Below are 13,521 nucleotides of genomic sequence, written 5' to 3'. Positions count from 1 at the left end.
CAACTATCACTTTTTAACTATAAAAATAGACGTTACACGAACCAGTAATGATTTTAAATTTTGCAGTTTTGGAGTTTCATGTCACGATGTACTGTGATCTGTTGAGGGAGCTCTTTTAATGCAAACAGACAAGAAACGTGGACTCAAAGGTCCTCAGTAACTGCACGGCAGCACCCGCCTGATCGCTCCTGTGATCACACTGAAATTTTGTGGAGAGATATTTTGACAGTTCAGAATGGATTTCAAGTACATTCAGGCAGAGATAGTCTCTGGCTCTGGGCTGAGTTGATAATTATTACTGATTCTTTTAAAAAAAAACTATTCTTAGAGGCTGAAGGAAACAAACTGTAAAAACAGACATGAGTGTCATATCTGTGCATGAAGCCTTATTAGATCCTTCCTCGACCGAGGGCGCCATCTAGTGGAATCATGCTCTCAACACAACAGTAAATCAGTATCCATTTGATCCCCCCCCCCCCCCCCCCCCCCATTAAAACAGCTTAATAATAATAATAATAATAATAATAATAATAATCATACACTGTTAAAATAATCAAGTTAGTAAATTTACAGAAATGTTCCTATTAAATGTAAACTCATTAAATTTACACAATCAGTTACACAATTTGAAAAAAGAATTTCAAATGCTGATGGTTAGAATTTGTTTTTTAAAGTTGGGCTAAAAATTGGTTTTGACAGGTCTGTGTGAGCCAGAATTCTTGCTGGTTGGTAGGTGTTCAAATACTTATTTGCAGCAATAACATACAAATAAATTATTTAAAAAAAACATACATTGTGATTTCCGTATTTTTTTTTTTAGATTATGTCTCTCACAGTGGACATGCACCTAAGATGAAAATTTCAGACCCCTCCATGATTTCTAAGTGGGAGAACTTGCAAAATCACAGGGTGTTCAAATACTTATTTTCCTCACTGTACTATCAGGAAGAAGCTGTGGTTCATCTGAGGGATTTTAATCATGACTGTGGGTATGGTTACACTTAAGCAAACCTGATAAAGGGGTTAGTCTCAGAGGTTGCTGGAATAAATTCTTCCGATCACACAGTTTTTATGTCGATCAGAATCTCATTCCATTAAAAACAGGTGAGCTGATTAATATGATATAATTAACCGCCTTGTTGTGAGGGCTGTAATAACATGAATAACAAACATTTGCCCAAGTAAAACGTCATAATCGTCACATCCTCCTGTGTGAATACTTTTACTTTTTCCCCTTGTCCATATATTGCTCTAGTATGAGTCACATGTGGCTCATGCCAATAAGAATACAGACAACTAGAGCTCTTGGCAAAATTCTATGGTACCTGCAGTAATGGTAAATGTACAATAGGTGGCGATATTGCTCCATTTCAAGATTTTTGAGTACAGACTGCTGTGGGACACGGTGACGAACCTGTTGCTTATGATGATGAACTATTACAGTGCCACCCGCATTACGGAGAATTGATGTTTATTTACTTTATTTTGTTTTTATGTGAGGCCAAAATATGGCCATCGGGTACTGCGAATACTTTGCATATGTCTGTGCTCAGCATAAATCCAGTCCTATTACTGCCGCGGTCTTCAAATTCACAGGGAGGATTCTTGGGACACAGACCCTGGACAAGTTCAAAGATGGCTAACTTTGATGTATATTAAGAGGTCAAAAGGTCACATTCTGTTTCCAATTTTATGCTCATAAGGCCAAGGGCATTTTGAGTTATATTTTCAATTATTATCAATTACGAAGCAGCTTGGATTTCAGGTATTTTCTTCATGCACTGCAGAGTTGTTTAGTCGTCGAGCACGCAGCCAGGACGGACTTTAATGTAGTTGCAATGCGCTCTGTGCAGATGTATTAGCAAGGAAATTATCAGGATAATAGCAGATACTCAATATTAAATGACTCCGATCTGCATCAGGAGTAAGAAGACTGAGTTTCAAACCAATTTATTTTTTGTGAAAATGTTGAGAACAGGTCGAACAGGCTGGCACCTCCTCCTTTTACCTGACAAAGATGCTCCACTCATGCTGTCCGCTGCCGCGGCCAGAAATCGAGCGACGTTTGCACTGTCGTTAGTGTAGCAGCTGTCCACTGAGCTGATGAGGCTGGTGCGCGCACTGGCCATGTTACCGTCCGTCAACGAACTCCAGGTGTTCCACAGTGAGCCGTCCCATTCGCTGTAGCAAGAAGAAGGCGTGCTCTGAAGGCGGGCCTGTCGCAAGCCAATAGGCGGAGCCTGAGAGTTGACGGCTGCGGCAGCGGTGTCTTCCAGCTGACTGCAGGATACTGGTCCAGAGATGTAGCCCAGTGACGGGGAGAAAGACTGTGACAGAGAGGGACGCTGCTCCTGCAGGCCGCTGCTTAAACAGAGTGACAGCCACATGCACGCTAAAAATCATAATCTCTACTGTACAAAAGAAAAAAAACAACACAAATGTGTCCATGCACCTTTAGATAATTTGATTTAATAATATGAAAAGTAATTTTTAAATTTGATCTAAGTTTGATTTTTTTAAAAACTGACTTCTTTAATATTAGTACCAATGTTTGAGCAATATCGATAATGAAAATAGAAACCAACAGCACACAATGTTTTGTCAACTCACTGAAGAAATACCTGGAGAATTACTTGGATTAAAAAAAAAAAAATCAAAATTTGTCCAGGTTTTTTGTTTTTGTTTTGTTTTTGGTTTTTGCTTTTCTAGGAGGACAAGTTAAAATTATTAAGTTTTTCTTTTTTTTTAGTCCACTGCTCAGAGCTCAGACAGATAGTAAAACCACTTCGGGGCTCTGTATTTACCTGCATGTGTCTGGTTTTGGGCTGAGCTCCAGATACTGTGTGACCTCCTGTGATGTCAGCGTGGCATCCTGGTATTCGTCCAGTGACGTGGCGTACGATGCAGTGGAAAAGCAGCTGTAGGAGGGGCAACTGGTGTTTATGGTGTTGGGCCCCTGTGACCCACGGTGGCCTGACATAGCACACATGGACTGCAGGGATCCCAGGTCCAACGTGACCTTTGTGGAACGACTGGAGCTGAGGAAGATGGAGGCAGATAATGAAAATACGCAAGATGACTACTTGACCAGATGCCAATTAAAATAAAAAAACAAAAACAGGAGAAGTCGACCCAATGCAAACTTGGCCTCAGGTGTGAACTGGGCCCGGAGTTAACCCTAGCCCTAACCCTAAAGCCCTGGTCCCACCAAATAATGAAGGATGAATAATGAGCCACGCTGCGAGAGGATTTATTCAACTATTGTGGGAGAATAGTGGCTCTGAGAGGCAGAATACTCTGTTAACGAGGCTCATCTCTGAGTGTGGCGCTAATTTCAAGATGTTCAAAATTTAGCAACAACAGCATGGGGCAGTTTGTGTATGAGTTACTGCAAGGACAAACAAGGATTTTAGAGGCATGTTTGTGGTGAGTACGAGGCTGTAAATGCCCATTATCCAAGCACCTGGCAGCTATGAGGACCTGAGCATCTATTTTTGGAGAGGCTCAGCTCTCTTGCTCATGCAATTCCACCTGCTTTTTTCCTCTCTTTCTCCTGCTCCATGAAGTGGAGAACAGATATGAAGCAGCTAAAAGGTAATTATTTGGAATGTTTTTATTTTAATAGCTTGGTAAAACAGTTGCATGTTCATTCATTCGATATAATCAGTTGTAAATGTATGTCTATGATGGATTTAATATCTTGTGAATGGATCAGGAGCGTCGCTGTGTGTGCGCACTGACGCAATGACTCGTGCTCAAAACGAGCATTTAGGCAGAACGCCAGCTCACAAAAGAGTGATTTTGCAGTCAATAACAGATGAACACAAAGTTAAAAGTTTGATCACGGTGTGAAAATGACTGTATGTTTAAAGCCGCGTAATAAATAAAGACAGCAAAGCCGCAGATGGAAAGGAAGCCAGGGAGAAGGTGCGCAGAGGCGGCTGTCCAGGAATGCAGAACGGCAGCATGAAAAGAGCGATTTTGCAGACATTAACAGATGAACACAAAGTTAAAAGTTGGATCACGGTCAAAAGAAATAAATCCAGCAAGACGAAGCACAGAGGCGACTGTCCAAGAACCCGTGGTTCGATTCTAGTTGGTCTGGTACATTTAATGACTCTGGAACACAGGTGAACAGCAGCCTGACGCACAGTGCACACTGGCTGGACTGTACTGGAGCTATTAGACTGCATTTAAAAAAATGTGACAACATCTTGAATGGATGCTATGAACTGAAAACCCACACCTTAAAGGGACCAAGAGGGCTGGAGATTTGGACCAAACCCATGCCTAAACGTGCACCAACATCACGTTATGTGGTGCTACGTGGATCATATCTGGCTTGACGTACGGCGACACGAACCACTCGAGGCTGGACGGGGCTCAAATGGCAGGTCGGTCGTGGCTCACTAGAGGCTGATACCTGGCACATGTGAGGTACAGGGAGGCACATAGAGGCTCCTTAGTAGTGGATACGTGACGGCTTAAAACGTGGATCATTCTTCAAATAACCGCTGACACACCCATGTGTGGCTCATTATTCATGGCTTATTATTCGGTGGGGCCAAGTCTTAACCCTAGCCCTACGGAGTCACCACTGTAATCTGTCCTATGTGTGTGTCTGATTGTAAACATGATAACTAAAAAGCTGCTGGGTGAATTTTCACCAAATTTGGTGAGAACATTCCTTGGTCAGATATCTTGAGGTGATTAACTTTTGGAGAGGGTTGGACAAAGGTCAAGCTTAACACTCCTACTCCCAAGGACCTGCCAAATGGCAGTTATACCTTTAAATCCCAAGGACCTGCCAAATGGCAGTTATACCTTTAAATCCCAAGTCGCTGCCAAATGGCAGCTGCACTCCCTGGATTTACATCTTACATCTCAACGACCCCCTTTCATGAGCTAATACACAGTAGCACCTTATTCAGCTTGCGCATTTGTCCTCTTTGTGTCAGCAAAATAAAAAATAGTTTCAGTTGCATTTGTAAGAAGTAACTCTAAAGACAGAACCCAAGTTCATAAGAAAAAACAGATGTTTAGTTATAAAGAATAAAATAAACTTTTCAACTTTATCAGATTCTTTGACCATAAAGACATACCCATAGCTTTAGGAATGATATTTGTACCACTATTACTTCAATAGTTATTATGCTAATGTTTTGTTATTTCTATATTCTTATTATTTCTATTGTTACCAGGTGACATTTGACCTAGTTTGTTTGAACGCACCTGGCACTGCCACATCTCCTTTCTGTGAACTTGTTACAAAAAACACAACACTTAGTAGAAGAAATTCAGATTCAAGATTCAAAGCTTTATTGTCATATGCACAGTACTTTGCTGCCCACACTGGATGTCCAAAATATCTTATATGCTCTGTGCTATAAAGCTTAGCCATCTCTGCGTCTCTCAGTCAACAGAGTGAGTATGTGTTGTGAGCTGGCTTTCCAGCATTTGCACATTCTGATCTAATGGCCCCCATGTACATAACAAAATGTGGCCTAATGAGATGTAAAGTACCCCAGTGCTGCCATTTGGCAGCGCTTGGTAGATAGAGGAGTAGTGTAAAAATGCTGGTAATAGCAGTTTAACGGTCAACAAAATCATGGTGTGAAATACACATTCTGCCATACCTTTGCAACCAATAGGGCTACGGAAATGATAAAGTTGATATTGATCGGCAAAATATTTGTGATTGTTTGGTATAAGTGGTGTCATGATGACGTTACAAGTAAGTCATAAAAAGAAGTCATGTTTATTCAGAGCATGCAGGGTTTGCATCAGCCCACTGATGCCTTTCACTGAAATATTCTTTGTCTGCTCACCTGACCAGCAACATCTCATTCTATCTTATCCGATACATTTGACATTTTTGGTTCTTTTCTCTGCCACCTTTTTCCATTGTGATGTGGCAAGTTATTCATCTTCACTTTGTTCCCCACATTAATGGCACTAAGGAGTCAGAGTGACAAAAGCAATCATTTCCACCTCCCCCCCACCCCACTGTGAGCTCAGTGTGGACATCTCACCCTTCGTCTGAGGTGATGCTGTGGGAATCCATGGCTCCATCTGTTGGGAACTGTGGCGCAGTGGGCAGCATATCCACTAAGTGGAGTGATGCTGAATAAAGCAGCGTACAAGGACAGCCACCAGTGTTAGTACACTGTGGATGTCCACCTGGACAGATACAGATCAAAAGTTGATCAAACACACTTTTACCACAGTGTATGACAACAGTACTGTAATCGCTCATGCGTCTGTGTATAAAATAACTCAGAGACAGGCGAGCAGATCTTTATAAAACCTGGTAGGAATATTCCTTGGATGAGTGTCAACAGATTATTAACTTTTAGGGACCCTTCACACATAGTACGAATAAGTACAACTCAGGGCGACTCAAGGTGAAACAGTTCGTATGAGCGAACCATGGAAACATCAGGCCAACGAGCAGGCGGGCGTGCAGTATCTTTTGAGCAGGAACACAGTGCGAGCAGCTGCAACACATCACACCGCTGATGTGGAGAACAACAAAATAAAAAGCAGCTGTATAATTACTGAATATCACTGGGTCGATATAAATAATACATAAAAGGGGACACAATACAGAACCGCATGGTTAAATAACCCTGGTTAAAAACAAAAGTCACTCGCGGGATTCAAACCCATAAGCTCCAATTACCAGATGGAAATGTTACCACTGCGCTATCATTGCTGGCCTGTAATTGGTGCAGAAAAATGCTTGAAATCAACAGGGACATAGAGGAGGTGCACTGTGTGCGGCCACTGCAGCCAGGGGCAAATGCGATAGATGTTTTATATATTTCCATGTAAGGATAGCAGGCAGAGACACACGCCTCACAGAGGAATGTTGTAAGTTCATGTTCTTCCAAACACGGAACGTGTTCTCAAGCTGGGACGTCCAGAAACAGAAATCTTTGCAGACGTAGCTCTGAGCAGACACGCCCCTCCTCCCCGTCCGTTCAGTGCCCAGACCAACGTGTCACTCTGTGTTATGTGGTCATTCATCTTTGTAATTTGTTATGTAATTGCATATGCAGGTATTGTCATAATTATTTATATATCTGTCCTGGCGGTGGTTTCTGTGTTTGTAATGTGTACACTGAGCTGTCATCCAGCTGTCAATGTGCTGTGATCAGTTTAAGCAGATGTGTTGGGGGAAGAGGGAGGGGCGCGACACGCACACACGTGTGAGACACATGCATCACGTGTGTGGCTTTTTGTAACTCCACAGTCGTGGGGCACTTTGACAAATTCCACATCCAGCTCCACAGTGATTGTCTGCTGACTGTGATGATAGTGTGAATGGCCACACATTTTCTAAGTGTCAAACGAGCGGTGTTAGATGTTCGTCACTTTAATTTGACCGACAACTGCCGTGAGAGGGATCGATGGGCTCTCACAGGCTCTCTCTGTCTTTCAGCCGCTGGTGTGCACAAATAGCTGTAACAACAGGTGTACGAGCCGTTGGAAGCAGCTACGATTTTACACGTTTTGTATACAATTCCTGCTTCATGCTCACTTCATGTGCAATTTGACCAAATTCGCACTATGTGTGAAGGGGCCCTTAAAGCAGACTGGACCAAAGTCAAAGTCAAGATGATCAAATATACTACTTCAAAAACACATTTTCCAGGCTGTCTCCACAACCCAGATGATAAGATTCAGTTAATCAGAAAATAATTTGTAATAAAATGTGTGATTGTCATTAATGTCACTAAAACATCATGAAATGTGATTGTTCAAAAAACATTTTTGTGTACACACGGTATGCATCAATTGTCCAAAAAATAAGTAAACAACAACACATTTTTCAGGATATCACAAAAACCAATAGGGCTCGAGAGGTGAACCAAAGCTTATACTGATCAGATAATCATTTGTCATTTTGTGGGAAAAGTGACATTATGATGACTTCTTTAAAACATGAAATCATGCCATTATTACAGAACCTGGGAAAGGTCACTTAAAGTGATATTTTTTTCCGGCAATGATAATTTGTGTGCATAGTTTCCTTTAATTGAGTCCTCAAATTAATAAAATGTGAGCACAATATAGCCCTAAATTGAGCTCTCAAAATATGTATTTCGTGCTCACATTAAGTCATTTCCGATGTTTTCTCATCGTTCACTGTCGCAAGCTATTGTACGGAGATTTGGGCTATTAGTAGTTAAGATGGAAAGATATTCAAATATTCGATTAAACCTGTGCCAAATCAGCATGCAGATCCATCTTGGATTTGCTGTGGCGATCCTGAGTGCAAACGGGAGTAGCTGAAGGGACTTAATAACTTCAAAGCAAATCACTGTTTTAAATCAAATAACACCTTGTAACACAGACAACAAACTACAACCAACCAACACCGTTTTTCCACAAAATGAGACATCCTCCATTCTTTATGAATTACAGTGAACTTGACGTGCAGCTGGCTGCAAGACCAGAGCTCAGGGGCTGTCAATAAATTACCACGGTGAAAGGAAATGCTTTGATAAAAACTCAGCAACGTACATTTATGGTTTACAGTCCCAACAAACTGATGTCCCACATCAATGACCTTCTTCTGGCTGTACTGCAGCAATTACATTGGAAATATGTATGATTATACAGATTTGAAAATGTTTTATTGAAATAAATTTTAATAAAATCTCAATAACTTTTTATTTACAGCTTTTAGTGCCACCAAACTCACGTCACACATCAATAAACTCCAGCTTTCCAGTCATGGAAGAATATCCACGGCCACTGATTTTGATAAAATGCTCCATCTCACTAGCTACTACTATAAGCAACATGTTAGTTGAAGTCATGTCCCAAGGTTCTTGAAATGAAGCAATATCTCCACCTGGTGGACATTTACCATTAATGCTGGTGCAATAGAATTTTGATAAGAGGTTTCGTACTGAAAGAATCTTGAGATATCCACACCCAGAATCTACATTCACATCTCAGTCAACAACTGACTAACAACCAAATGTCTGTGATGACATGACCTTGGAGAAATGAACACAATAATTTGACTTCCGTTGAACATAAGTGAATGATGCACAGATTTCACCATACCTAGTTGACCTGATGGGGTGTTGCTGAGTCTCTGTTTGCAGGCAGGGGATACACAGGCCTGGTTCTGAAGTGCAAGGTTGGGAACGATGTTCACTGCACAGAGCTCTAAGAAGACAGACCTGAGTTAACCCCTTGCTAAGGGATTACGTTGCTTTTTTATGACGTCTTCTCAACAACTGTGCAGTACAAGTTGCACCAGCACAATTTCACTACACGGCAAAGGAATAACCCAGACAGCAAAGTGATCTGGGCCAGTGTTGGTCCACATCCGAACCACATTCATAAGTTCTGGTCCAGATCATATTTCCGGTCTGGGCGCTGTATCACAAACTGGAGGAACAGGAAACACAGAGACAACACGCAGGGTTACAAAGAAAGAAAGATGTGTTCAAATTGTGTAGGCTCTAGGCTACAGCGACTGGACGTCTCTGTGTTCTTTGTGACTCCTCATCCAAGTGGCTCGGTATAATTACAACAGAATTATCTTTCTTTGTAGTCCTGTGTGTTGATCTGTTTCCTCTTTCTTCAGTGCTCCAACTGTACTGATGACACAGTTCTTAACCATCCACCTTGCTTGCTCTTGTTCTTTTCCCACGATTCCCTCAACAAACCCATCTTGGGCTGTGGGCGTATGGCTTGTTTCCATGGCAGTACCTCACGGCTACCGAGAAATGAGGCCTTTGTGACAGGCTGGGTGTATATCTGGATGGTCTCAGCATCCTGCTGAAGGCATGGACCATGAGGCATTTTAGGACAATGCTGAGGACTGTTGAAGGTCTTGAGGCCATTGCCCATCAGGTCCACATAAAAAGTGCCATAGACTCCACAGCTGTCAGTGACAAAAGGGACCGCTGAGTCCAGACAACTAGAGTCTGTCTTAGCTGAGATGGGGAGGCCTAATGGAAAAAAGATAAAATATCATACAGAAACTATACAAGGTCCACTTATCTTTTATTTTATATTGTAGATACAGTATCATATGACATGCATTCAATTAAATGTTGGAGATGTTCTTCAAGCTTTACTTACTGGTGCTCCTGATTCCTGGCTGTTTGTGTCCCTGAGCCCACAAGTCCTGGTACTTCTCACTGAAGTTTCCTGGTCTCCAGGATCCAGAGATCCATGGGGAGTCTGGAGCTGCCATCCTGTGGATGAGATAGTGTATGAAGCAATGCCAAAAAGAATCACAAGATGTGCCTGGACAACTTGAAGTCACATTTTTTTTTTTTGGTCAGATATAGCCCTAATGACAATAATTCATGTGCTGTTTCCCATGTTTTGCAATCTGAAGTTACTCTGCAAACATCAAAGCTCCTTGGCTGAATGGACTCTAAGCATTTGCAGGAATTTGCACAATGTGAGTTATTGGGAAAAAGATTTTGCTTTATTGCATTTATAAAAACAATGCACACATAATCACCAATCTATTCTCTTCAGTTTACCTGTGTTTAATGATTAGATCTTCACTCGCAAGTCTGCGTAAACCTAACAAAAAGAAACAGACAATGTCTGCATGCGGTTAATAAGACAAACGGAACCATTCATTATATGTTGTCTTTAATTATGGTAAAGGTTGAGTACCTTTACTCTTGCCATGGCTTGGTATCAGGTGGCCTGTCCTGCTGTGACGTCTGAAGAAGTAGACAGCTGCGGCCATTAAAATGCACCACAGGAGGGCGCCAATGCTGGTGAACAACACTGGATGTTGAAACACAGTCACAACCTGAGACAGATCTCTACTTTGGCTGTTGGATTGAGGGAAACCTCCAATCTGAGCATCTGGAACAAAACAGGAAAGGGTGCTAGATCAATCATACAAGGAGGGTTATATTAGGGTAGAACAAAAAGAAAACATCTCGGTGTTTCTTTCACTTGTCTTCACACGAAAAAAAACCCTGCATTTTATCTGGGCAATATGTAAACACAGAAATTACTACTAGCAACGTCTGGTATAAATGGGTGACAATAAGAAAATATATTAAAAACATTAATTTATTTTTATATATAGATTTTAATACTGTTAAACATTCTGTAACACATTGGACACCTTATTTTTTATTCAGGATCACAGGCAAAAGGTCCTTATTTTCATGACTCATTAAATTATTTAAAAAAATAAAAACTGTCTTTAGTTATCTGTGACACCCCTACCACCCACCCAATATCAAAACCAGCTGCCCCTAAACATTTCTCAAGTTTCAGGTTGCTCACTGATAAAAAATCCACATGGATCACTCTGCTTTCCTATGCCGGCTCCGTTGACAGCTGCCACGCTGACCCAGTATTGTTTGCCTGGTTTGAGATCGGTGATATCAAGGTTGTGGTGGCTGCTATCCACAGTCCAGTTTTGGAATTGCTGCTCTTCAGACTCCACACACCACACCTGAGTGGATAAACAGCTGGCATCATTTTGATAATTACAAGAAATCATTGATGATGCCTGTCCTGAATGAGTCCAAGCATTGAGCTTTGAAGAATCTCATTGGACAAGAAATGGTCATGAGAGTTTTGCTACCTCAAAGACATGGTGAAGGACCACATAGAGGTATGACAAACGAATGCTTTTTTTCATGAAAATATTATTCAAAATTGTAAATATTTCACGGAAGAGAAACTGAAGGATTAATTCTTTAATAAATGGGACTTTTTCTATTATACATTTTAATAGTAGAAGCCTTCTTATAATTTTCTCTAAAATTCAGGACTGTTTAAGAATATCTAATAAACAATTTTCACTTATAGCAATTACTGAGACTTGGTTGAGAGAGGAGCTAGAGGATGATGTTCAGCTTGAGAAATCCCAAAGTGCTCTTTGACACAATCAGCTCTATTGTGTCACCTGCTACTGCTGTAACTCCTGTTCTTCCTAAAACAAGTAGTGATGAGTTCCTTAATTTCTTCATTGACAAAGTCAGAGTCATAAAAGATAGTTTGCCGCTCTCATTGCCCTCTTGTTGTGATTCCCGGTATTTGGGACCTCCCACTCAATGCTGGACCTCTTTTAAGCTTGTTACAATTGAGGACATAGTATGTCATTTTCCTTGGAAAATATCATGGAATTTGTTAGAGTTGAAATTAAATGTAAAAAATCAAAAAATATAATTATAAGCTGTGTTTATAGAGCTCCAGGATCAGATATCAATACTTTTGTGGACAGACTGACTGACGTACAACACAATTAATAATAAGCTTTTGTTTGTCTGTGGAGACTTTAATATTGATGTTTTTTAAACCCTTATGGTCAATTACAAATAACTGAATTTATAAACTCTATGTTTTGTATCGGTCTATATCCTGTGATCACACATCCAACCAGGATAAATAGGAACACAACACTCATTGACATCATATTAACAAATGCCATTGTAGGGAATATAACAGGTGGAATACTTATTTCCGATGTCAGTGATCACTTGCCAGTTTTTGTAGCTTTTCAATCATCAGTGGACAGCGTGCACCAAACAAAAACTGTACATTGTACATATTATTAGGAAAATAACTAATGTTAATATTGAGAACCTCAGAAGGGATTTATTGCCCCAGAATTGGTGTGAAATTTATTGTGATGATGTTGATGAATCATATGAAACATTTATTTCTATTGTATCTAATCTGAATGATAAACATTTTCCGTGGGTGCCTAAAACCGGAGATACACAAAGGACTGATAAATCTTGGGTAACAAAGGGACTCCTGAATGCATGTAAAAAGAAAACTTTATTGTATAAGCAGTTTTTAAAATTTGAACTAATAAAGCCGATAGGAAATATAAGACATATAAAAATAAATTATCAAACATTATGCGATTGTGTAAGAAGCAGTATTACTGCGATTTGTTGGAGAAAAATAAAACTAACATTAGGGTAACCTGGAAGCTCTTGGGTGAAATCATTAAAGAGAAAAAAGTTATTAAAGATTATCCATCTTACTTTTATATAGACTCTGATAAAATTGTAGAAGGAAATAAAATTATTGCTGATTATTTTAATGATTATTTTGTTAATGTTGGTAAAAATTTATCAAAATCAATTGTAACTACGGCAAAGTGTTCTATGGACAACTGTAAATTCATTAATAAAATTCAGGATTCAATGTTTATTAGAGAAACGGATGAAAAAGAAATTTTTAACATAGTTCATAAAATTAAGGGAAAAATCCACTGACATTGATAGCTTTGACATGGTTTTGATTAAGAACATTATTGACTGTGCTGCTCCACAGCCTGTCCAGTGGATTTTTATTTAGCGCTGTTGTCGTGCGTTACCTGTGCTGCTCCACAGCCTGTCCAGTGGATTTTTATTTTTATTTTATTTTATTTTTTAGCACTGTTGTTGTGCGTTACCTGTGCTGCTCCACAGCCTGTCTGGTGGATTTTTGTTTTGTTTTAGCACTGTTGTCGTGCGTTACCTGTGCTGCTCCACAGCCTGTCCAGTGGATTTT

General features: G+C 40.3%; 1 protein-coding gene across 2 annotated transcripts in view; it reads right to left on the bottom strand.

Moving 5' to 3' along the window:
• robo4 (roundabout, axon guidance receptor, homolog 4 (Drosophila)) overlaps positions 1-13,521 on the bottom strand; it is a 75,203-nt gene that overhangs the window by 3,023 nt on the left and 58,659 nt on the right. Inside the window, exons 10-18 of one of the 2 annotated variants that reach the window (XM_034178884.1) lie at positions 11,293-11,464; positions 10,663-10,860; positions 10,524-10,566; positions 10,111-10,226; positions 9,651-9,977; positions 9,082-9,186; positions 6,033-6,180; positions 2,805-3,038; positions 2,009-2,364 (exon numbers count right to left, since the gene is read on the bottom strand). In XM_034178884.1, coding sequence (XP_034034775.1) covers positions 2,009-2,364; positions 2,805-3,038; positions 6,033-6,180; positions 9,082-9,186; positions 9,651-9,977; positions 10,111-10,226; positions 10,524-10,566; positions 10,663-10,860; positions 11,293-11,464 — 1,699 coding nt within the window. The remainder of the gene's footprint in view (positions 1-2,008; positions 2,365-2,804; positions 3,039-6,032; positions 6,181-9,081; positions 9,187-9,650; positions 9,978-10,110; positions 10,227-10,523; positions 10,567-10,662; positions 10,861-11,292; positions 11,465-13,521) is intronic. The other variant, XM_034178885.1, reaches the window with a different exon arrangement.

This window comes from Thalassophryne amazonica, chromosome 9, assembly GCF_902500255.1.
Source record: "Thalassophryne amazonica chromosome 9, fThaAma1.1, whole genome shotgun sequence".
Classification (NCBI taxonomy): domain Eukaryota; kingdom Metazoa; phylum Chordata; class Actinopteri; order Batrachoidiformes; family Batrachoididae; genus Thalassophryne; species Thalassophryne amazonica.
This window is presented reverse-complemented; position numbering and strand designations above follow the sequence as displayed.